At 42.5% G+C, this 25,382-nt stretch overlaps 3 protein-coding genes across 5 annotated transcripts in view; 2 read left to right on the top strand and 1 right to left on the bottom strand.

Annotated features, from left to right (window-relative positions):
* The window catches only part of LOC116217419, a 4,841-nt gene extending 4,749 nt beyond the window's left edge, over window positions 1–92 (bottom strand). The window contains exon 1 of the mRNA XM_031556721.1: window positions 24–92. Coding sequence (XP_031412581.1) covers window positions 24–92 — 69 coding nt within the window. The remainder of the gene's footprint in view (window positions 1–23) is intronic.
* Window positions 7–11,417, top strand: TTC34 (tetratricopeptide repeat domain 34). The gene is made up of 7 exons (XM_031556722.1): window positions 7–1,923; window positions 2,392–2,702; window positions 3,703–3,895; window positions 5,251–5,417; window positions 6,398–6,668; window positions 6,922–7,136; window positions 10,677–11,417. The coding sequence occupies exons 1-7, from the start codon at window positions 348–350 to the stop codon at window positions 11,196–11,198; spliced, it is 3,255 nt and encodes a 1,084-aa protein (XP_031412582.1). The 5' UTR covers window positions 7–347; the 3' UTR covers window positions 11,199–11,417.
* A 95-nt stretch (window positions 11,418–11,512) lies between these two features.
* MMEL1 (membrane metalloendopeptidase like 1) overlaps window positions 11,513–25,382 on the top strand; it is a 33,681-nt gene continuing 19,811 nt past the window's right edge. The window contains exons 1-5 of one of the 3 annotated variants that reach the window (XM_031556668.1): window positions 11,513–11,898; window positions 13,551–13,774; window positions 17,145–17,233; window positions 18,126–18,180; window positions 22,466–22,629. In XM_031556668.1, the coding sequence (XP_031412528.1) occupies window positions 22,476–22,629 (154 nt within the window). In that variant the 5' untranslated portion in view covers window positions 11,513–11,898; window positions 13,551–13,774; window positions 17,145–17,233; window positions 18,126–18,180; window positions 22,466–22,475. Of the gene's footprint in view, window positions 11,899–13,550; window positions 13,775–17,144; window positions 17,234–18,125; window positions 18,181–21,629; window positions 22,331–22,465; window positions 22,630–25,382 lie in introns of those variants that run through there. The other 2 variants (XM_031556669.1, XM_031556667.1) reach the window with 2 other exon arrangements.

The following is a 25,382-nucleotide window of genomic DNA, read 5'->3' on the forward strand; positions in this document are numbered from 1 at the left end:
CGCCGAACGCCGCCGCCAGGTACCTGTGGGGTGAGAGGGAGGGCGAGACCCCCGGCGTCCCGCGAGGAGCCCTGCCCTGCTCTCGGCCTCATCCTTCCTGCTCACTCGCGGTGCAGAGGTGCGGGTGTGGACTGTTAACCTGTGTTGGGTGTTTCTTCTTCTCGTGGCTTTACTCCCCGGTAAGAACGACGGGGTCGTCACGGGCTTTGGCTCGTGCCTGTCCATAGGGAAGCTGCGTGCCCCAAATGCAGAGAAATTGTGCTCAGGGGCCCCTCACGCTGATTTTGCTTTACAGGCTGTTGTAGATGCTCATGTGACGCTCCTTGGTGAAGATACAGGTGCTGGCAATGTCGCCCCAGGGGCTCGCCGCGCTGCTCTGCAGAGAAGGGGACCAGCACCTCGCCCAGCAGGAGCTGCCCACAGCCACGGCTTTCTACGTGGCCGCCTTCAGCTGCAGTGCTCCCACAGCCCTGCAGAAAGTGAACTCCTTGGAGAACGGGCTCTGGGAGAGAGTGATTGCCACCTTGGAGATGTGGTGCAGGGGTAAGAGCCAGATTCCCAAGATCCAGAGCAAGAACGTGGCCATCGCGTCGCTCAGAGTGGAAATAGCTGCTGTCTTTCTCTCCACCCTAAGTCCTGACAACGTGCTGTCCTCAATATATAAACTGGAGGCCCTGCTCAGGCTGGGATGCTCAGAGGAGGTGGTGAGCAAATGCAGTGTTCTGCTCAAGGCTCACCCGAAGTATTCAGTAGAACTGCTGCTGCTCAGGGCGTTGGCATGGGTGCTGTCGGGGACACAGATTAGGAAGGGAGTTGCGGACTACATCCAAGTGTTTGTGAGACATCAGGCTGAGGCAGTGGCCTACGTGTGTACCAGGCAAAAAGAACACCTGCCACAGATCGTCCAGGCCTTCTCTAATTTTCTCTCAACGTATCAGAAAGAAAGCCCAGATGGCAGTTCCTTGGACCACTGGCTGGGCAATTGCTATGCCTTCTTGTCTGCAGTGGCACCAGGTGATATCTGGGTTTGCAGAGCGCAGGCAGCTTACCTCTTTAAGAAAAGCAAATTTGAGGAGTGTGTGGCAGTTTGTAGCAAGGCCCTTAGGGGACTGTCAGTAGATAATAGTCTCAGAGACGAGAAAATGCTGGGTCTGCTCTTGGAACGGGCTGCCGCATATTTCTTCTTGGGTGGCCGGATGCAGGAAATGATGCAGGATTTAGCAGAAGCCTTTGCAGCAACCCCTGACCTGGCAATGAAGCACTTTGAAGAGCTTTTCTCACCACCTGACACTGAGAAGATAGAAGAACAAGCTAGAACTGTCCTGGAAGTGAAGTTTGCAGCATACAGGGAGGCTGTGCGTGCTCGGGCAGAACTCAGAAGCAATCGCTGTACTGAACTGCTCCCTTCTGTAATCCAAACAGTGCTTTTCCTCCTGCGTATCTCCCCGAGGTCCAAACGTGAGCTCAGTGTCCGGCTGGCAGACTGCCATCTCCTGCATGGACACATCAGAGGTGCCTTGGAAATCTGTGACCAGCTCCTGGCAGCAGAGCAGAAAACTTATCACAATACTCTCCTAGCATTGCGAGGATTCTGTGCCCTCCATTCCCATGATCATCAGCAAGCCCTGCAGGACTTTCAAAAGGTCATTGAGCATGATTCCCCACATCCTAACAGCTGTATTAAAGCCTTATGTGGACGTGGGCTTATCCGGATTTCTGGTGGCAGCCATTACTTGACAGCCCTGGATTACATCACAGCTTGCCAGTTAAAGCTAGAAGAAACCATCTTCACCATCAAGGCCTATGTGCCGTGGAACCAAAGAGGATTGCTGCTCAAGGTTCTCCAGGAAGAGGGACAGAAGATGCTCCAGAAGAAGAGGTACCCAGGAGGCAGTTCAGCCTGTGGACAGAAAAACAAACACAGCTGAGCTTGGATAGCAGGGAGTGTATTTTTTTTACACATTTCACAGCCACTACTCGGGGCTCTAACTGAAGCACAGAAGAACATGCTAACTCACTCAGTGTTGCACTTGGTAGATCAGGACATAAACACAGGCCCTCTCAGACAAAGGTCACTGCTTCAGGAACCCATTAACACAGTTCTTTTGAGTCCATGCAAATTTTCACACGTGGTTCTTCAGTAGAAACAACACTTATTTTTTTTCCCCACTATCACTGTTACATTTTCTTTTCCCATTGTGATACCACAATGCTGCAACCACAGGTATGAATCACATGTTGTTAACCTTTCTTTAGATCCACAGCTGCTTAGGAACATGTTTTCATAAAGGATAATGATTATAGGATTAAGTGACAGAGATTCTGTGGTGCCTGATATGGTAAAACGTATCATCCATTTGATACTGACTTATATCTCAGCTTCCAGATGAGATGAAGGGGTTCTGTTATTATTATTAGCATTTTATCTGAAAGTTGTCTTTTTTTTTTTTCTTTCTTCTTTTTTTTTTTTCTTCAGGGATCCCCTCGGGGTTTACCAGCTGGCTTCTCTCTTGATGGAACTGGACCCTTCTGATGAAGCATCACGGATCCTTTGTGCCGATGCTCTGTACCAGATGGGCTGGGTAGAAGAAGCTCACAAGCTGCTCTCATTAGCACTCTCCAGAAATCCACAAAGATCTCCCATCCTGGCTAGACTCGCACTTCTGCAATTAAAGAAAGGTTTCGTGTACGATGGCAATCAGGTAGGGAGCACCTGGCTAGCAAAGAGAACAAGGAACTGATCAATGATAGTATGGTGAATGTGGCTAGCAAGTTTTGCTTGAAACCATGGCAGAGATTCCCACAGGTTGATTCTCATCAAGTATTACTAAGTTGAATTACCAGGTCCCACCATCAGAGGGAACTATTGCATTTTTTAAAATCCCATATAAACTTTCAGCTACAATGTTCTCAGGTTTTGTTGCCATCAATTCCTCTGAAAAAAAATATACTAAATAAAATATAATTTGCTGCCTTTGAAAGAAAACTATTAATGAATGACATGACTTTACTAGAGTCAATAAGTAGCCCTTGGAAGCTGGATTCCTCTCTGCAGCTTTCTGCTGCAACTTCTAGATGGAATCTATGTCACCAAAAATTTCTCTTTAAGATGTTTCTGTTCCACCTGCTTGTCAGATGTGTCTGGTGCACCAGGATAATTTTGCTTTGTCTTTCTGGCTTCTCTGGCTCAGATTTCAATGCTGGGTACCTGCTAAGCACACTTACTTTCCCGCAGGAAACATCTTTTGATTCTTTTCCTTAAGAAATGTAGTAAAAAGTGCTCAGTGATTTTCTCTGTAGTGAATGGAAGCAAAGACATCACATGTCAGGCAGGACTCTTTTCCAGGAGCAATCATCCTGTGGTCCAGCTGTATTTATAACAAGTTAATGGGCAGTCTGAAAGAGCTGATTCTGCTCAAAGTAACCAAAGCAAGGTTAGTGTACCCACTAAGATGACTGCCACAGCTACAAGGTGATAAGAAAAGATGGTTTTTTTCCCAGCAGCTTTTACTCTAGGGCAGCTGAGGAGTTAGGTAGAAGAGATTCATGGTTTTTGGTGGACCGTGGATGGCACAACATGAGAAGCACTGGGAGAGAGCATGCTTGTCTCACTAGACAGTAATATTTCCAGCTTTAGCAGTTCTTTACTTCGTTTATCTTTCCATGCTTATCTCTCCTATCCTTTTCTCTCACATTGTTAAGCTGCTAAAGAAAATGATCAAAATTGGGGATACCTCCTGCCTCCTGCCAATCATGGACATTTTCAAGGATGAAGACAGGAAGCTGATGCAAACTCACTGCCGTTCCAGGGCACTGAGCATCCTGAAGAACAAACGGGAAGATGCTGATATAAAAGAGGCCATTGCCTATCTTTCTTTTGCCATCATTGCTTCAGGTAAGATTATAAAGATATGGATAGGAGATTTACCTCTATGGAAAATCAGATCAGTGGGTGATTGATTTTCAATGAGTAACTGCACAGAGGTAACTGAAGTAAGCCAGAAAGCTGGTAATGTGAAGAGAAATTTGGGATCCCATTATCTAAAAATGTACTTTTCCTTGAAAATTGCAAGTAAGCAATTTGAAAAGGCTACTGAAAAAGGTTCAGCTTTAGCTATTTTCAGCTGATAGCTTCAAGGCAGAAGGGTCCTGGTTTAGCCTTTGTTGCATCAGCTAATACTCTGCAAACCTTCCTAGCAATGACATTTACTTGGGACCTCCCATTCCTCATAATGAGCATCATGTAAATATAATCACTGAAGCAAGTAACCTGCCTTCCAGTTCCAACGTACCAGTGACTGTGGTTCCAATGCAAAAGAGTAAATGCACCCACTTACATGGATCATTATCCCAGCTTTTCCTCAGGAGAGACATCAGGCTGATATGGAAATGCTTCTGGCACATTCCAAGCAAAACCATGTTTGTATGGAAATCTGCTTTTCACCCAGAGAAAATGTTATGACAGCAGCATTGAGAAGAAGAGAGAGTGGTTTATGAAAATGGAAAACTGTTAATTGCTTTGATATGGTTCCATTTCACAGCCCGTACATTCCAGCTTATCAACCCCCCACCTGCTAGAACAGATGCTTGTTAAGAAATAGACATTGTCTTTATGGGAGCCAATTGATAGGGCTCCAGACAGATAATAACTTTCGGTACAGAAGTTTTGGAGCATATCAGGAGGGAGAAAAAGCCTCATTACTGTAAAATAATTGCTAGGGGCCTGTCTGCTGGCTCGTCTCTGCAGGCAGCTGTGCAAGACGCTGCTTTTGCCCAATAAAGAAATATTTACAGTGGCACTGATAATTTATCATCCAGTATTGGGATGACACAGTTATTGATTGCAACTCTAGGCAAATTAAGATCCTGATCAAAATTGGCTGTATGGAGGGGGGAAGGATATATGCTCTGCACAAGGTGGATGAGTGGACCATACTTTTCATTGTTGACTATATTTTTGATTTGGGCAGCATGTATTTTAAAGCAGAGAAAAAGAATTTTAGTATCACAAATTCCAGTACATATTAAGTGTGGCAGTCAATTAGACAGTCCCATCTGGATTGCTGTCTTAGCCAAAACAACATGTACTTTCCACAACATGTAAATCTACCACTTCATTTTCACTTAGCCACTTTGAAGCCCTTTGGTGGAGCTCAGTCATCTGCACGCAGTGGGACTTTGCTGCACCCTATTTTAGATCAGTAGGCTTGAGATCTTTAAAGTAAGCGTGACTGCATTTCTCTCTTCTAGGTGGCTATGCTGAAGATTGCCTCCTCATCAGGGCTCAATGTTATGGGCACCTCGGTCAGAAGAAAACTGCTATTTTTGATTTTAATGCTGTCTTAAAAGAGGACCCTGGCAATGTGCATGCTCTCAGTGGGCGAGGATTAATTTACCTTGCTCTAAAGCAGCAAAAGGTATCACTATTAATTTGCTGGTGAATTTTCTGGTAGTGTAACATTAGCATAAGATACCCAGTCTTTGCCATGGACTCACTGAAAGGAAGAGTTTCTCAAAGAATTTGCCCAGTGATGGCTCTGCTTTTGGCTGTTTGTGTAAACAGTCCACTTGACATAACTGAGCTGCTTTCCCAAATCTAGAGAGAAGGAGGCTAAACCTCAGTCATACCATATTCACCATCACCACAGTACGTTGTTCTGCAGTGCTGCAAACTCTCCCCTGGATCTGAGCTCACATTTTGTGTCACAGTTTTGTGTCAGATGAAATATAGCATCTCGAGCTGATGTGACTGGGTTGAACTATTCACTCCATATTTTAGGTTGGCAGCCGTTCTGTAAAGTGTGAGATAGTTTATGACCAAGAAAGGTTTATCACAGTCAGATGCGAACCAATGGGCAAAACTCACCTTCGTGTAAAATGCTCTGAACAGAACATTTACATTGCTCATGGCTGCAAGGAAAGTCTGAGACAGTGTTATCACTGTGTAGAACGATGAATTTTCATTGCTGCTTGGAACTGTCTGACTGCAAAAACAGCTGCTGTCTGGACTTCAGCACAATCATCAATCTTCATTCCCCAAACACAAGCTAGATGGAAAGTCTGGAGGATGCAACGATGCCAGATCTGATTCTCATTGCCAGGGTGGAACAATTAACAATTCTGTTCTTAGAACTTTTGCACCTCCTATCATTTATGTATCTGTATTCACCTAAGGACAGAGGGAACTGGAGGGAGAGAAATGTGCCCTCCCTTATCCCATCAGTGCACACCTGCCTGCCAGTTTGCTTTTTGAGAAAACAGAAATTTGCAGTAATGAACGGGTTTTACTGGTTGTTTTGCATGCTTAAATGCAGCTGAGAACTGGAAATATTAGAAAAAAAACATACCAATATGTAGGTATTGTTACCACTTCATTTTTGGTCTCATTTCTACATAGGAGGCAGTGCAAGATTTGATCTTGGCGCTGAAGGCAGAGGCAGGAATGGTAATCCCAGCAATCCTGTCTCTAAAGCACGAAGCCCAAGAGCTGGTCGCTCAGTGGCTCCTTCAGCACAGCAGAACTGTGTTAGCTGAGCTTGTTGCTACCAAAGACTTTTCAAAGGAAGAAAGAACCCTCAGAGACCTTCTTGTGATTGCAGGAGCACTAATAAAAATTCGCAAGGAAGCACAGTACCACACCTTCTATACGGATGTTTTGATTGCAAACGGTGAGTACCAATTCTTTTACTCAGCTAATCATAACAAGTGAACTAAATTCATAAAAAGCAAATGTGACGTAGCTACAGTACAGCATGTCTGTGGCATAGTAGCTTTCAAGAGAAGCTTGCAAAAGTTTTGGGGGAGGATATGCAGTAATTAATACTCTTAGGCATGATCCGTGGACAGTTTGCTTTAGTTTTATTGATGTTTCTTTCTCCACATGAAGTGGGTTATATAGCCTGTACTGGTGTTAACCAACAGGAAGGTATGAAGAGGCCCTCGTTCACCTTCAGGAGGCATTTGGGCACTCCTTTGCTGATGAGGTTGCTAGTGCAAGACTGGCTGTGTTGCAGCTGAAGAAGAGGAACGTGGCAGCGGCAGCTCACTCATTCAGCATCCTAGCTAAGAAAGATGAAAGGGAGCTGGAGTTTCTCCTGAACTTTGTAGATGCTAAGCAGCAGCAGCATCTCTCTCAGGTACAATTCTTTTTTGATGGCCACATCTGTTGATTCAGGGGAAAAATAAATGGGAACAAAAATCAGGCTGTGGAGATGTTCATGGTATTGTCCTGAACAGAAGTATGCAGGAAGACATCGTCATCTGAAGAATGAGAAATAAAGTGGGCTCTTCCTCCACCCTTCACTCCAGCCAATCTGAGATTAGAAAGTTTGGATTCAATTTCTTTCATTGCTTCGGTCTCTAATAATTCATCACCACTTCCTACCACGTGGGGAATTTATTGTTGGGCTCCTTAGCATACCACCTGTTTATTCCCACTGAAAATGCAGGGGATGGTGAGGAGGAGCTAGAGATTTAATGAGATCATTGCTCATATTATACTCTGAGTGAGTTATATGGTGCTCAGAGCTGGCTTCTGGGAAAGGGAATTCATGTTTTGTTCATTTTCCTTCTAAAATGAAACTAAAGGTTCTGATTCAATCACATATAATGCTTCAAACCTTTTATGCAATCTTTAGGATTTTAAATACACTCACATTTTTGTAAAATGACTAGTCTTTGAGGTTGGAGAGATTTGGTATTGGTTTTCTTAGCTACAACTGTTTAACATAACAATAACAAATTGTTCTAAGTCCCCCTGAGTATGTATTTTTCACTGTTTTTTTAAGTTTCTCTCCCAAATTGCATTCAGCTCTGAGAAAGCATCTCCAATAACAAGACAGGACAAGGTTGGATTGATGGTGAGGAGCTTTAACATTCACTCATGCATCTGCAATTCTGATTACCCAGAAGCTCTGTGTTCTGAGAATCAGTTTGCTTCCTTTTATTCAATTTGTAGATTGAGTGTGCCCTGGTGAGAAGCTATATTGTTATGTTTTCTCCCAGGTTATAAAACAAACAACATGCTGATAAACTAAATGCATCTAGAGAGGAGTGCTTTGTATGTATTTTAGCAAAACAGCAGGAGGATATAAGTAAACAAGTATTAATTTACCAGTCCCTAGATACACCCCATTACAGAGAAAAGAGCCCCTCTCTCCTGAATAATGTAGAAAGTTCAGTCTTCTGGGGAAGAGTTTGGAGATTTTAGAGCCAATTTACAATCTTTCACTACATAAAGTTGATAAAGGTACAATCAAGGATGTGTCCGTGAGGGCCCGAAGGAGGAATCTATAAATGAAGATAAGTTTTACAGCTAAATTTCCCTTGCTGCCACATCGCTCTTACTGTAGAGAGGTCTCACAGCTGAGCCCATCCGTGCTGCTTTCTGAGCCAGTGCAGGAGGGATTGTTATGCTATCAATCCGAAAGAAATGAATTCCTGTAGTTTCAACTGATGGCACAGATTAGTGAATCCTTTAAAAGGGGAGAGGCACTTTATTTGTTTCTGCCTCTTTCTTTCAGCTGTGGAACAAAGGCTGGAGCAGAACCCCTTACTGGTGCTTATTTATCACAAAAGATTTCTCTGCCACTCTCAAGAATGAAGGTGGCTGGATTGATTTCAAGATTGGAACTCAGTGCCTGTGGTGGAAGTCAAATAAGATCTATATTTTTTTCATCTCTTATCTCAGGCATTTTGTGCAAATCAAGTAAACATTTGGACTCAAGAACCTGGGGTCTTTCTATAATCTGCAAAGATTTACTGAGCATGATAACTTTTACTGCTGATTAGCCCAGAAGTGGTTGGGGTTTTTTGATACGTATTTTGTGACAAGTGGATAAATATCTACTTTGCTGAGGTGAGGAAGGAAGTGGTTAATTTACCTGCACGGTATCACAAAGGCTCTTTCCAATAGTTACCATTTCTTCTGCCCACAATGTTATTCCAGTTTGTGTTTGAAAGGAAGGTCTCAGAAAAGTCAGAAAAGCTTTTAGAGCGAATCTGTGTAAAGGAAATAATTTTGGTCTCACTATGCAATGGCTCCTAACTACACTGCAGGGGGAGGGTGTTCGTTCTGATACCTCCACTTCTCAAATGAGGAGACTGAAATGAAGAGTTGAGGGGTTTAGCCAGTCTTTGTCTAGCAAAGCATTGCTTGGGGATTAAAGGTATTCCAGAAATAAATCACTGTTATCCTGGAGTCTGGTCTGGAAAGCCAGAAATAACTCTACGTGAGCTGCACAGGAAAGGGTGGAGCAAGGAAAGCTTCTTGATGTACTGCTTTTTATTTCACGAACAACAAAGTAATAACATTCTTCTATTATTTATAGTGCAAAGGGTCCCATGCTAAGGAATCTGTAAACAACTGGGGAAGCCACATGGGAATAGGAATCTCAAAGGTTTCTTAAACTGCAAAAGGTCAGAGGAAGGGAGTTTGCTTGCTGCTAGTGTAGCTTCAGCCCTTCGGTTTCCTATGTCAGAAGTTACATGTGTGGCTGATTGCCAGCTCCTTGCCCAGGGATGTCCAGAACTCACTCCTATAGAAATGATCTCAAAATCTGTATGGTCAGCCCACAACACACAGAATTGTGAGGAGCTGCGCAGTGCTCTTCAGAGCAATGTGATCCAGAACTTCAGAATTTCTAGGAATAAAAGTGTTAACCTCTTTTCCTAACTTGCATTAAACAGCAAGCAGTTCAATCTAAGCAGCCAAACATAGAGCCAGGGCACACTGGCAGACTGGAGGAGGACCTGTGCCATGTCATGTGTGGCTTTCAGAGACTGCCCAAGCACAGCTGCTGAGGCAGTGGCTGAGCTAACTGAATTTTCAGTAGCTACAAGCATCCCAAACGTGTGACATCCCATGGAATCTGGCTGATGAAAACATTTATCCTGTGCTTCTCAGCTTGTTTGGCTCAGCCTTCTGTACGACCTAAGCTGCTGGTGGCAGCCTTGTTTATAACTTAAATACTCTGCTGTAGCATGTTAAAAGCTCTGTTTATTACCAATAAAGAGAGATAATGAGACATCCATTTGAGGCAAATAGGTCTAATGGAGTTTTCTTTATTGACCTTTATAAGACTAAAAATTATGTAGCTCTCAGCCTTCTCTATTTTCATGTTGTTTTTCCCTTAAGATAAGGGCAGATAGTTCACTAATGGAGATCAACACAGCCACCAGTTGGTTTGTTTCCTGTAGCTTTGGGACACTTATCAGAAGAGACCAATCTTCACTAATTAGTTCATGCAAATGTCCGTGGGGCTAACACTCTATTGACCAGAACACTCCATTTCCCTACAGTCACCTGTTAGAAAAGATGGCAGAAATGTGTTTTCATGAGCAGAATGCTGCCTAGTTTTAGTTAGCTCCAATCTGTTTTCAGTTCACGTATCATTTTTTAAGGATGTAAACAACTTCAGAAGAAACGTTCTGAGTAAAGTTTTAGCAGCACCTGCAGAAGCAAGGGATCTGGTTCAGCAACCCTTGAGATAACAGCAAGCGCCCATTGCCTGATTGGTTTTTACATCTGCCAATTGTACATTTCTCCAACTAGATGCAATTTCAACAGCTGAAAAAACTGAAAAACATTTCTTAGGTTACCATATGTGTAGCCAGGCTGGATTAGTTAATTTACTTCCCCACTACTGCACTTCTAACACTATCTTTATGTCCCGTAGGTAGCAGCCCAAGAAGGAAATGTTCTGATTAAAGGCTACCATTATAAGAAAGCTCTTGGTTACTTTACCCTGGCTATCTTGACAAGCAAAGATAACCCAAGATACCTCCGACAGAGGGCTGCTTGCTTTATGCACCTGAAAAAATACGACAAAGCTTTAAAAGATATGGAGAAAGTGATCGAGAGGCATGGCTGTAACAGTCTGAGAACACGAGTTCAGGACCACTGCTCAAAAGCACACCTGCTATTGTCAGTGTCAGAGGAAGAAGCAGCAGTCAAACAGTATATTGAAGCACTGCAATTGGATGAATCCACAGCGCTGTGCAGCATCACAAATGGTTCTGGTAGTGAAAACGTAGCAAAAACTTTTCATAAGATTGCACAAAGCAGTTTTGAAATGCAGCATTATGAAGACGCCTGGAAAATCACAGATTATGGCCTTAAAATTGATCAAAATAATCCCGACCTTAAGAAGCTGAAAACAAGACTCAAGCGAGAGGCATCGGGCTGTAGCATACATTAATGTACTGTGACTGACTGTTTTCTTGTTTGTTTGGGAGGCTGCAAGAATAAGGGAAGGACGAGATGCTCATGATAAATGTGCAGTGGGTCACGGCACTGAACGTGGCACAGCAAGACTAGAAGTAAATAATATCAGAGTGAAACAAAACTGACCAACAGAGCTAATAAGAACAAGGCAAATGGCATTATTCAATATTCTTTACAATCACTGTGGAAGAAAGTAAGCTCCGCTTTGTGAGGAATATCTGGCTAAACATAGATAATTAATTGCATACCACATTGGTTCCAGCCACAGTGAAGGAAAACATTCAATAGTTTGCAGTTTATGAAGACTATAAATAGCGTATTTCCTTGCTATTTATTTGATTAGCTTTCATGCACACTGTTCAGCTAAATAGCTTCATTTTGTGAGCCAAAAAGGTCACTTGAAAGCAACGTTTGTAGTGTGTTTGTAAGTTTGTGAAGCATCCTGTGTTACACTGCTCAGCTGCCCCATCCTGAATGGAACAAGTGCCATTTTCTGATGGAACTGCAATAATCAGCAGCAATATAAGGGAGTGGGGCAGTATGAACCCAAAGCAGAATGTTCTTCTGTCCCAGGCAACATAGTTAAAATGAAGGACGAGATCCAACAGAGATGAAACATCCAACCTAGTAACTAATACTCTGTTTTCTGGGGGGCAGAGGCAGCTATGCTACAGGTAAGAATGGGTTTCTTTCTTTTCAAAGTCAAGAAAAGTTACTCTGGTTCTAATCCTGGTGACATTGATGAGCACTTCTTGCTCCTAATTGGCATAAAATGCTATAGGAAAGTTTCTTTCTAAGCTTGAAATCAAAAAGAGCAGACAACAATAGACCACTGGATTAACAGCCTCTCTGCTGAGAGAAGCAGTTCCAACTTTCTGAATTTTAGTACGTAATTCACAGTGACTGAGATATTCTTAAAAATCCAGGTCTTTACCTTATGTATAAATAGGATACTTGGCTTTCTTCCCTTTCCTTTTACATCCAGAGCTTTTCGTGCTGCTTTTGTTAAGGAAAACAGAACTGGGGAACAGCCTTCCTCAGATCACCTGGTGGTCATGGAAAGAACAGGGAGCATGATGCAGTTCTGCTTCCCAGGATAATATTCCATCCACTGGCCCAAGTGAGGAAGTTTGGGATATTTTTTTGGCATGCTTTATTTTGTTAAGTGATGTGCTCTATTTTGTCACTTCAAATAGTCTGCATTCAGTGCCCCTGTAGCATTTTTTCTTTAAAGACTGGGGCCAGATTCACCCCTGAAAGATTGCTATAGAGTTGCACAGAGGAAAAAATTGTTTTCAGCTTGAATAGCCTAAAACTGCTATTTCTTCAAGCACCAGGAAGGCATATCACTTCTTATCTGTTAGTCATGGTCTAGATTAATGGCTGCTTCTCTCTGCAGATCCAAACTGTTCTCATCAGCATTTTTATTTGTTTCTTTTATCTTCTTTGTCCTCTTTCTGTGCACATTAAACTACTGTGATCAAAGTCCTTATCTCTGTCTGTGCCCAAGCTTCTGATTTGTTCTTTATTTCTCCATTGTGGGCTTGCTCTTCCAACTAATTTCTTGGAATATCAAATAGATCTTTCTGATTAGTCACAGTGAGAGGGGTCTGATTAGCAGCATCATTGCATTATGCATGCCTAGCACAATTTCACACTCAACACAACCCATTCTGACACTCATTTCTTGGGCTCCTGGGGAGCAGGCAGGATTAAAGGTGACCTATTTCTTTCAGCTATCGCCCAGTCCTTGCACCTAATGGCCAAAAGCATGCCATGCCCACATGTTCACACATCTCCACCACTCTATTGTTATGCTTTGCCAGGAGACATTATCTTTCAAAAAAAAAACCACACCACAGTTTTAGGGAAGGAATCCTTCCTTCCAGAGTGCCCAGCATTTTCTATTATCCAGCCACCATTGCTGGCTTTTGATATAACTCTGAGGCTAATTGTGATTCTTCACTCAGTGCTAATGAGTTCATGAAGACCACCTGAGATGTCTTAATAGCATCACTGCTCTTGAATCTGGCTCTAGCAAGACTGCTGCTCTGTTAAACAAGCTATCACAGCAGTCATCAGAGGCATGGCTCCTGCTAGGGAGCTAGGTTTGGCTGCCTTCCTTTTAGCCCCATCTCCCCTGCCAGCAATAGCTATGCACCAGAAATCCATCAGTATTTATCTACAAACATCTCCCTCCCACTCCACGCTGGTAAGTCTCATTTTTATCTATTGCCTTTACCCATAGCAGGGCTTGGGGCCAGCTGAATCACAACATTTTATTACATACATGCCATTTCTAACAGGATATTGTTTCCAATTCCAGACTGAAGAAATTGGACAGAAGAAGCTATCCAATGATCACTTCTGTGTGTCTCTTTAAAGTTAAGCTGGAATTTTTCAAGATTACAGAACTGTTTCCAACCGCTTTGAGATCTGTCCCTCATTCTATGCGTGCAGCTGATGGCTGAAGTTGGCTATAAAGAAATTCTCTTGTAACATCTGCTTGTTGAAAGTCTCCTGTGCAGCATGCTTCAGGACATCATTACGGTATGCTGGTGCTCCTGGTAATGAACAGTGAAAGCTTTGAAAACATGACTGTATTTCTACACGAATGATGGTTTGCCATCACTGGCTTTATAAAGTATTCCACATTTTTAATAGAAATATAAAAGGAATATCAGATGTGAGAATATTTGTCACACTGTTATGCATGCTTCCTGACTTTGCGTGCTGCACTCCAGCAGGCAGGGAACAGTTTAGAAATAATGGAAGATTGGTTGCTGTTAAATATTCAAATGGAAACATTTCCCAGAGCTCAGGCAGAGCTAAACAAAACTTTTCTGACTATAAAATATTTTTTTCTTTGAACTCATATTATACTCATTACTTCTGTAATTTCAGTCATGATGTGCTCCCAGGTACTGGGAGAATCTAAACCCACGAATGATGGATCACATGTATCTTTGTATCTATATTGCCTGGGAAGTCATCTTCCTGACTTGCACTGCAATCCGCTCAGCTTCCCAGACTTGCAGCATGGTGGAAATGTGGCTCTGGCTCACAGCCACACAAACCCAGTAACTTTAATGAGTTCCTGTGTTTATAAGTAAGGACAGTCCACTTGACTTGCAGAGGCAGATGTTCCACTTTAATGACAGCTAATCTAAAAGCCATTCCTTTTACTATCATTTCTCTGTGGAAGATTAACTGTGTTATCGTTGTACTGCTTCTGCTTCGAGCAATTTCCAATTTGCCAAGCTCTGAGGACTCACTGTCATCATTAATTTAATGGCTTACATGAAATTATCCCTGGCATTGTAATGCTGCCTGCCTTTGGTGTCTTGGCTATTCCAGTCACATGTCAGCTCAACTAGTGTATGTCAGAACCTGCTCTTTCCATCAGCTGTTTCTTAATGACCCCTTAAGGAAGGCGACTCGTTACTTAGAAGGCACAGTGCTCTGGAGCCGTGGGCTTCAAGATGCTCCACTTCTTTTCTCCTGCATCTGATGTGGCTTCCAGCCAGAAGTGCTTCATATTCTGTGGGATGCCAAGGAATGGGTAGGTGCATCTCTGCCACTCCAGGAACAGTACCAGAAGTTTACTAAAGTGCCTGGAGGGTAGAAGACAAATGCAGGGTGGCATCCCTGTCTGTGGCATTCAACAGCTGAGAAGGGGTGAGGACAGGCCAAGCCTAACTTGCCAAACTAGCAGTGAATCTAAGTGTCTCACCATTCAACCCAGTCATTTTTGTTTTTATATGTTCCCTGCGTGGTTCCAAAAAAATCAAGAGTTAGAGAGAATGAACTGGCATAAGAATTTCCCCACAGATTGGAAAGGAAATTAAGAACAGTATCTGATAACAAGGTTACATGTTTTATTCCTGAACTGCCTCACAGTAAATGAAAAAATTTAGCAGTAAAGCCAGAGGGGGAGTGTAGGAGTGAGCAGGAAGCAGGAGAACGATAAGGATTCCATTCCTGTTCTGCATTTTGTTATGCCCCTCACTTGTACTTCCATCTCCTGGTCAGCACTGTGTATTCCTGATCCCAGGGAGCACAGCAGGCAGTGCCACACAGCACGGTGTGCAGGGCCCTGAGCTCACAAGGGAGCCACGTCTTTAGCTCCAGATCAGTAGTGGATGAAATGAGAAACAGACTGATTATTATCTTCCCGCTTAAAATGACCATTTTATGGAGCATCTTGATTGCTTAGAAACCTCAGATGTCATATTATAAGACATTGAAACCCTGGTAATACACTCAGTATATTCTCTAAAAATCACATTAAAATATTACAGTACTGAGAACATCTGTGTGCTGGTACCAGTGGAGTTCCTTTAATACAGTTTGAACAACAGAAACATTTGTACTTCACCATTTGCTTTCTTCTGCAACCTGGCCAACAATATTTTTGTAGTGCCATTTCTTTTCTCATGCATCCTGAGCAATAAAACCTACTTACTGAAGAAAACAGGTAATTAGCCATCTACATAAATTACCCTCTGTCTACATCATTAATGTGTTTGGATGTTTTAATTGATTGCATTCTCAACTGTTTTGGATAGCTAAAATGCCAGCTAATGTGATCCAATTAAGTCTGCTAATAAACCTGACGATGAACTGCAATATAATCACACGTTAAGTAGAGATGTAGAAGGAAATGCCATAGAACTGACAGTTTAGAATAGACTGTGTCATTTTGGAAAGACTCAAACCACTTCCCAGCAAGGAAACAAACTTCAATCTGACTCTAACTTTCAATGGGCAGTATCCAAGACCTGATTCCACACTCCTTTTAAGCACCTGCTTAAGTCTGTTCCCACCTACAAAATGTGACTCAGGTTCCCCCAGGAGCTTCCCCTATAATTGCCTTCCCCTTCCATCACATTCTGCTAAGAAATTGTTGCTGATTCTGTACTACTTCTGTTATCAGTCACCTGAGTACCACCTGTATCAGTAAGATTTCTGAAGTTGGTAGTGTTGCTGTCCTCTTTAATGTATTACACACAAACAGCAATACAAGTAAGACTTCACCAGTGAAGGCTCTGACCTTGCAACCACTGAACCATTCACACTTCCAGAGATCCTCACAGCAGAAATACGACGTGTGCTTCCATCAGTGCCCCGGAGGCAACGCATCTAAAGATGGCACAGCATCTTTATGACAGCTCTACAGGTCTTACTCTAGGCTCAGAGATTATAGATTTAATGGACTAATTTATGTGAGATTCTTTGCTCTGTATTTTGCCAGATGTCAGACAAGACACAATGGCTCCTCTGGCATCAGCAGCTATTAATCTAATCTTGATTTTGATTCTTTATGTGATTGTTCCATCTGTATAATGGGGATAATACTTTATTTTCAGATATTTGTCTATATCTCTTAATTCTGGGTACAAAATACTTCGAAGATGACATGCTATTGTAGAAGAGCAGTGGATTCTCAGCAAACCCATTCCAGTCAGTGATGCTAGCTGAGGTCAGCCCTGTGTTCTCTCTGATGTTGCACACCTCCTTGTCTATTTGCACAGCTCTCTGGCACCAGTAAATTCAGAGCCTCAGCCCTCAGTGGGAACAAGAAGGCATGCAGGGCACCCCACGGGTACAGATCTTGTGTTTTGTTTGTAGATAATGGCAAGGAAAAGAGTATGAACATTTTGGTACTTTCTTATAGCCATGACACTGCCTGAGTTTCAGCCCCAGGCTCTTTGCTGTGCATTACTGTCTGCATGCTGGCTGTGCCTCCCAGGACCCACAGGGCAGCTCTCACCACAGAGGTGCAGCTGGAGTGCAGACCCTTTGCCAGAGGGCAGTCAGGCACCTCTCTGAATGGAGCCAGGGTCCATTCCTGATGTACGGCACCTCCAGCAATTATTCTGTGAAACAACTGACCATATCTTTATTTTTTCTGCTACAGCTCCTGACGCTGCCACAGCCACCAAGTGCTCTCTCAGGATGCACAGCCTCAGCCTTCTGGCTTCGCAGCCCACTGGGCCCAGCATGGAGGTGATGTAAAAGTGAAAAGGGGAAATATGCTGCAAGTTAAACACATGCATACACATTTTGATAATTCAGGACCTCAGGCCATGGATAGTATTGCTGAAACTAAGCATAACAATTGATCAAAAAGCACCTTACAGTTTCTCTCTTACATTTAAGTGAGATGTAGATGATGATGTTCAAATTCACATGACTGGTTGCACACACTGATTTTTTTAATTGCTCCGAATATCTTCCTTCGTTTGAAAGATACACACAGTACACATCAATGAACATTACTGCTGACATTTACATCCGTTCTGTATATGGAAATAATTTCAAGTAAAATAGCTTAAAATCATTTTGTTGGCAATCCATCTTCTCATGGAGCAAAATAAAGCATATCCCTTAATTCGTGCACATAGAATTTCAGAAGGTTGTGTCATTGAAACACAATTGCAATATTCAGCGCTGGAAAATTAGACATTGCCTTGCAGAATAAGTCTTCCTAACTGAGATGCTTGAAAATCTCTTGGGAAAGAATAAAAGCATGTCAGATTAAACTGAGAACTTTCCAAAGAATTAATTACTGTAATAGGAGAGACTTTTCTAAATGCTAACAAGCTAGAAAATCGTGTTATTCCATTAAGGATAGCAGTGGTACTGTTTGCTGCACAATCTGCTTTCCAGTGTAGATCAAGTGATTTTTAATATGGTGCAAAGAGTTAATTCTCCCTGATAAGTCTGCAGGCAGACCTGTGAGTGAGGAATGTACAAGGGAGGAGAGGGAGATGTAGACACAGTACTGGGCAAGACCAGTACTTCGTGGGGAGAAGCCTGGTTGGGTTTTAATGCTGGTAATGAGAATAAGCATTTGTTTCTGACTGCTGGAAAATGTGAACGTCTGATTCTATTGCAGAAAGCACAACAACCACCTGCCTCTGGAGCTGAAAAATATTCTCCACAACCCAGAGGTAAGACAACTTCTCATTTTTATCAGCTGCTCTGTGCAGACAGCATGCATTCAGAAATGCACTGCAGAAACCACTGTCTGTTATAGCTAATAGCACTAATGTCTGATAATTTGTTGATGGCGTTCAAAATGTCTTTGTCTTTAGAGAGAGAATGAGGAAGAGTTTTGAAAGAGATTCTAAACTTTGAGATTTTACTGATTCTAATCTGTTTTGGATGTGCATCTACTGGGAGGTTATTTACACTACACACACTTGGCTATCCAACCAGCTATGAGAAAATACTAATCGTTAATTTATATACACATATATATATACTGCTGGTTAACATAAACGGAGATAGACTTGCTTTCAAAGACAAATTCATCATTCTGAATGCATCCCTGTAGTCTGCATCCCTGCTTCACTAAATCCAAGGGCAGTGATTGTCCTGGAGCCATTCACTGTGCTCATTTACTGGGGATTGGGCTCTTGGTTTTTAATGTCAGACTGCCTCTTGGTAACTGTGTAACCCAAACATTGAAACCCAAGTGACAACAGGAATTAGCTACAATTACAGACTTGTGGTTCTTTATTATCTTAAAGACAAACACAGAAGAAAGAACAGAATGTTAAAGCAGTTTCTTGGAAGAGTTTTACTCTCCATAGCCCTGCCTCACAACCACTGGGGGAAAATTCCAAACTAAGGAAAAATGGAAAGTATTTCACATGGAAGTGATTTCAAGTCTGGTGTTGCACTTTTACCTCGATGTGGGGATAACTACAATTGCTAGATCATACAAGGTGAATAAAAATGACTGAAAGGAAAAAAAATAAGATTTTGTGCCTTAAATACAATCCACTCTTAGCTGGCCAATCTCTGCTGGTTGGATATCTGAGATAGATATCTGTCAGCAGCAGAATCTGAAGCAACAGAATCAGAAAGTGAAATGCAAACTGCAATGGAAGGTGGCTTTTCCATGTCCTTTGCATATTAACAAGTTCTTTATTGTGTCCCCACTAGAAATAAGGTAGCACCAGACCTGAGCCTCTTTTAAATTAAATAGAACACAATATCCTGTATTGCTTTGTTTGCTTCTATTGAAAAGGCTCAGAAAGAAATAAGACAAAAAAAAAAAGGCCACAAGGGAAACACAGGACAGAAAATGGATTAAATTCTTGGGAATAGTACTTGCCTTTGTTGTTTTCTCATCTATGAGATCAGTTGCTTTTGTTTTTCTTGAGAGACAAAGAAAATACTTTTCTACAGAAAAATTCTTGTTTAATTACTATTGGAAGAAAACTGTCCAGGCAACACATGACAATTTTTTTTGCTTGGATTCATATTATTCTTTTTGACAGTAAGTCAGAAATCACTAGATCTGCTGCTTGTGTAGTTTTCCAGCTGCCCAGGTCTTATTGCTAAAGCCAGAGTCAAAACCTCTGATCGAGAACTAAAATAACACATTTTCTGCAAGCGTTGAGCACTCCCAGGCAGTCTTATGCCTTCCCATTAACTTGGTTGTACTTCCCTGAAAACCATGGTGTATATACCTAAGACACATGAAGTATATGCTGTGCTTGCCAAAACAGTGCAAATTTGAGTCTTAAGGTGGCAAAACCAGCTTTTCCCTATAGAAAATGATATCATTAATCAGGCACCTCCTTTATTTCTCTGCAGTAACTGCAAGCTTTTGGATGACTGCTTTGGGTGGTGCACTGCTACTGCTTACTGCAGAAAAAGAGTTAACAAAATGATTTCGAATAGGACCTGACAGAACATGAGAAACTCACTATTCCATTTCCTCCATTTTCTCACATTCCCTAACCCAAAACAGGCTCTGCGCTCCCTGCGCCATTTGTCATTGACTCCTGCCTGAGGAGTGATAATGGAAACATTTTCTTTACAAATAACAAGTAGTTGATTTCAGAGCTAAGCTGCCTGCGTAACAGAAATACCAAGTGTTTGTCACTGCTGACTTTCCAGGCTGAAGTTCCGATCAGCCTAAGGTAACCTTAGGAAGTGCAACACACAGAGTTCCTTCCATTTCCTATTGGAAACAGTACACCTTTTCCTCAGCTGCACAAGGAAGTGAAAGCATTACAGATACACAAAAAAAATCTGGATATAATTCCCACCTCCTCCCGAAAGAAAATTAAAAACGATCTGTGGTGTTCTCTTTATGACTAGGACAATGTGTTTTGAGGGAATCTGCAGATTGTCTGAGGACATAAGAGATCCACGTCCTTGGTGCTTAGGCACGGCCTTAATTAAGTCGCTTTCAGCCTTGTTTGAACCATTTATTACAGATGTTTCTTAGGGCTTTGTTATTTTTCTGTCCTTTGGCTATATGGGGAGCAAGGGTCCACACCTCACAATCCCCCATGGCATTCCCAGCCTCAGACACCACGTTAATCACAATCCATAGAAAGCTGTAGGCGCAAAGCTCGTAGGTTCTTGGCATCTTGATTCTCCATCTGTCAAATGGGCAAAATCATGTCCTTTGGTACCTTACAGCCACATTACAAAAATATCTGCATTAAATCCTGGGAGGCACTTGTCTACTGCAATATGTAGACCTTCCTCAGAGCCAGCTGCATCACACAGCAACAATAAAACTACAGTCAGAAAGAAGGCTCACGTGCATAGGAGGTTCCTTTGCTAGACTCCCTACAAAGAGAAATAATAGATCATCTGGCACATAATTAAATGTATAACTGTTCTTCTAAGCAACCTTCACTTCTGTGACTAGCTTTCACAGACGGACACCCTGCAAGCACAGTGGGGTTTTTCAGATCTTTGAGTTCTTAGGTTCCTCTTCAGAAGGAGGGATGAGAATAGCTACCTTCACACTTGACAGATGCCTAACTTAACGTGACTCCGAAGGAAAGGCAAATTCTCAGAGAGGTTTTCAGGCAGAGCACTGACTAGTAGAGGAGGCTTAAACTCCTGGCAGAAGAAACTGGCATTTATTGTGTCCTGCCCCATTCAGGGAAACACGTCTGTGCTCATATTCTTGGAACACTGTTTGCACATCCCAGTAAACAGCACTGCCACAAAGAAGTCCCTGCTCTGCCCCCAGTGCTTCCCTGTGGCCACACTCAAAGCTGAGAGTGCTGCTGAAGAGCTCAGCTTGAGAGGTGCCAACCTTAAAATCTATAGAGAGTTAACTGGCAATAAGTTACACTAGCTGAATGCACAAAACAGAAGACAAATAGAACAAACTGTTTCTCTCTCCATTCCAAAGTCAGCTCTGAAAAGAATTACATGAAACCCAAGGGAAATCACATTCCCATCCTTCTACTGTCTTACCGAGCTGTTAGCTTTTAGATTTTCAAGGAGAAGCATAGAAGGAATTCTGCACATTGCCTGCACCTATGTATAAAGCAGCGTGCTTTCACTCCATAACTGTTGTCGTGTATTACACTGAAAGCTGCCAGCACTCGCAGGGCCAAAAGGTTACGGTAGGTTTCCACCTCTGACTTCTCACTCCTCCTTTGAGCACAGCAGCCAAGTAACCTGGTGGCACATTTCAGGAAAGCTGGAGGAAACTCGGCAGCAGCGGTGCAGCGTGCAGGCTGTGAGCACAGAGCCTCAGCCTGCCTGCGTGATGCAACCCCTCCTCCCCCTGCTGCTCAGGAGCGTCTGCTTGAAGCTGGGAACTGCACACAGCTGAGCTCAGAACTTTGGGAATGGCTCTGAGAAGACTGAGGAGCTGGCAGTCAGGAGCTCTGGCACGCCTGGGAGCTGACACATGCCGTAGGAGCCTTCTCCTTTCCAACCCCTTCATCTCTGCTAAGGACAGGGCAGACACAGCTCAAAGACGCTCGCACCTGGAAGGATCTCTGTTTGGATTCTGCTGCTGCTAACAGAGCCACTCGCATCCACAGAGGAAGAGAAGAAAATTATTGGAAACAGCAAGATACTTTTCAGAGCGACGAGTGGAAGGAGGCAGATTTTCCCCTCCTTCCCCTTTTGGGAGAAAGGAGTTGCCCAACCAAGTCATGAGACTTTCTCACACTTCCCAAAGCAAGCTCCTGGAGCGATGACACGGCACCACTGAGTCTGGCTGGCGTAGCCCAGCTGCACGCCCTGAGTGCAGGCAACCTGGTAGGCACGGAGAATGGAGAATGAGGTTGGCAAATCTGTGGACAATCAAATGGACAAATACATGTAATAACCTGGAAGTTTTCTTTACCTAGCTTTGCTTTTATTCTGCTTCCTTTTATCCCTGATTTGTCATGCATACACCCCGTACTGATTTAGCCATGCAGCTAATTCTTTCTTACCCTCCCCTCCATGATTTAGAGTTACAATAATGGGGAAATCAGAAAGTCAAATGGATATTGTGGAAAAATCAACAAAATCTGGGAAGAAATCCTGGCGCTTCGTGGCCATCGGGCTGGCTGTCCTGCTGCTCCTCATGACTTGTTCTGCAGTCACCCTGGTAATCCTGTATGCCAGCAGCAGAGGTAAGTAACCCCTGAATAATTTCCTTTTTCCCATGCAAGCAACATTAAGGTCTTTTCTGCAGAGCCAAATGAAAACAAAAATACAGAGATGTGAGCTCACCTCTGTGAGGGACTTTCCTATCTCTGCCTTGTTGGAGGCTCACCAAGAGGGGATTGTGGCATTTTATTTCATTATTAAATTATATGAAGTACGATTTAAGTAATTTTGTGCATTTTGTTTAGTTTATCATCTGTTTGACAAAGGTCAAAAACTGCTGCACTATTTTAGAGGAGAAGTATGGCTGTGTGTGTGTTTTTACATTTCCATATTTTATAGCACAATAAGTGTCAGTGCACTGCTGGAGTGGGGAGAGACTTCTTTAAAACTGCATCGTGCAATTTGAGCTCCAGGTGAAATGTGCTTCAGTGACTTCTATGGGAGTGACTTGCCAGAAGCCTGACAACAAGGTTTGATGTGCTCTGCCTGAATATAGTAATTGCAGAGCAGGGATACTCCCCGTTTTGAGGGAGTAATAATTCAAGAGAAAAGCCTTTTTTATTGTTTACTTTTTCACTGCCAGCAATTGAGTGTTATCAGCATTTGTTCCAATGCTGGATGAAATCCCTGAGCGTTTGGTATTCATAACACTCAGCAGTAAGTTGTTCATTTTTATTCTGCTTAAAAGAGGAGAAAAAACTCCCGTAAGCTAAGTCCTACAGCAGGCATTTCTGTATCAAAACACTGAGCTATGAAGAATTGTTGTTGCTTCGATGCATAAAAGATATGAGAAACCTGCTGTACACATTGCTTCTTGGGTTCAGGCAAATCAAAATTCAGGCATTATTAATATTTGTCCAAATATTGGTCTCACATCCAGATCCATGGGAAGAGTCAGTGCTGCATACAAAGCCAGCGTATGCACACAAAAAAAGAAAGCTTGTTTGTGGAAAAGGAATTCCAATATATAAATATTTTTCAGGCTGTATCAGCAATTACGCTTTCATTTGAAATACTTCCCAGATTCAGTCATTCCCAAGGAGAACATGAGTGCAAAATGATAGCAAAGCTGCAGTGCTCCTTGGCCTGTTAGCTATTTCGCTAATGGAAAATTAAGAGTTTTTTCTTCTTTTATCTCCATAAAACAAATAAACAACACAAAAAAAAAAAAAGAAAAGAAAAAGAAAAAAAAAAAAAAAGAATGACTGAAGCTCAAGCAGCAGCAGTTCCACAGATCTAGAAGCTCTTTGGGGATTTTTGATATCTAGAGGAGCTTTCATGCTCATAAAACCTTCCTAACTAAGCAAGAAAAAGTTTAGTAAGAATAGCAGAGTAATATTTGGGTGAGCAAAGAAAGAGAAGCAGACAAGTGAAGTTGTTCGTTTTTGAATCTGACTACAGCATGTTCTCAATTACATCCTTCCATCACCACCTACACACCCATCCTGGCAGCATTTTCATAGCTCCCTCTCAGCTATGTTCCACAAATATTTACCAACCTCCAAATCTCATCACTTGTTGTACCAGTTACAGTTCGAAGAACATTTCAACACATATTGTAGCTGTCAAGTCATAACCAATGGTCTCTTCGAACAGACATGAGTTGCAAACAGTTTGCATTCTCATTTAATTGCCAGTCCTGACCACTCAAATCATCCATTTCATTGATACATTATTCACCTTCTGGCTCCCAGGTTTGTATGTTTCTCTCAGGTAAGATGGGCAGATATTTTCTTTCTGTTTGCATCCCTCCTGGTTGTCAGCAGTCCCACCTATTGCACAGGCTGCTAGAGCTGAGGGCCCACTCCTGCACCTGAGAGCATTTACAAACAAAAGGAAACACAATCCCTGAAGTAAGGAGCACCTCGTTCTGGGATTGGATTTCCAAAAGCCATTCCATGCCCCTTGCATTTCCTATGCTGCGAATGGAATAAATGTGCATTTAAATAATGGGTTTGTGAGAGCCTGCTGACTGTGAGCAGTATCTGAGCTCAGCACCAGCACAAAAAGAAAAGGTGTGGATGAGGTCTGGCTCATCTCCTAGACTGCTGATGGCTCATCATTCTTTAGCTCCATGAATGTTCATCCTAGTCAAAGGAGATGGAGAAATTGAAGAAGTGGCAGCTAACACAAAAGTCACTGTGAAATGACATTTGGGTGGCAAGACTCTGCTCTGTCCCAGTTCTGCTAAGATGGAGCTAAGTGAATGCAAGTGTGAATGCTGTGGGAGTGCCAGGCCATGCACTGGGCAGCAAAAGCAGCCATTATTCCATCTGCTGATCCCCACCAGAAATTCTGTCTGAAATTGGCTGAAAGATGCATTTTACGTTTGTTTCCAGTTCTTTGAGGTTCAAGAAGTGCAGCATTCAAAGCTTCAAACAAGTGAGCAGAGACTCGACAAATACCTCACAAAGTGGTCATATCTCATATGCAGTCAGGCTGGCTTGGTTCTTTGTCAGGAAAAAAACACACAAAAGAACCACTTTCTGAAGTAAATTGAGAGCCCCTCACCAGCCATTTCTGATCATCTCTTTTTGTGGCAGAGTTTCAGAGCACTGAGTGTGCAACCAAGGTTTCAGAACAGATTTGGCTTCCCTGCTTATGCGTCTCGGTTACATTTTCATGGTCACAAGTGCTTTTTGAATGAAGGGTTTGAATCTTGTTGAAAGCAGCTGGATTCCAGAAACCAAAGTTAAACACTTTGAGGTTATATTAAAGGGAGAAATTTCTATTAAAAACAGGCTTCATCTGAGTCCTGTCCCAACCCTGAGAAATG

Source organism: Meleagris gallopavo, chromosome 23 (assembly GCF_000146605.3).
Source record: "Meleagris gallopavo isolate NT-WF06-2002-E0010 breed Aviagen turkey brand Nicholas breeding stock chromosome 23, Turkey_5.1, whole genome shotgun sequence".
NCBI lineage: Eukaryota > Metazoa > Chordata > Aves > Galliformes > Phasianidae > Meleagris > Meleagris gallopavo.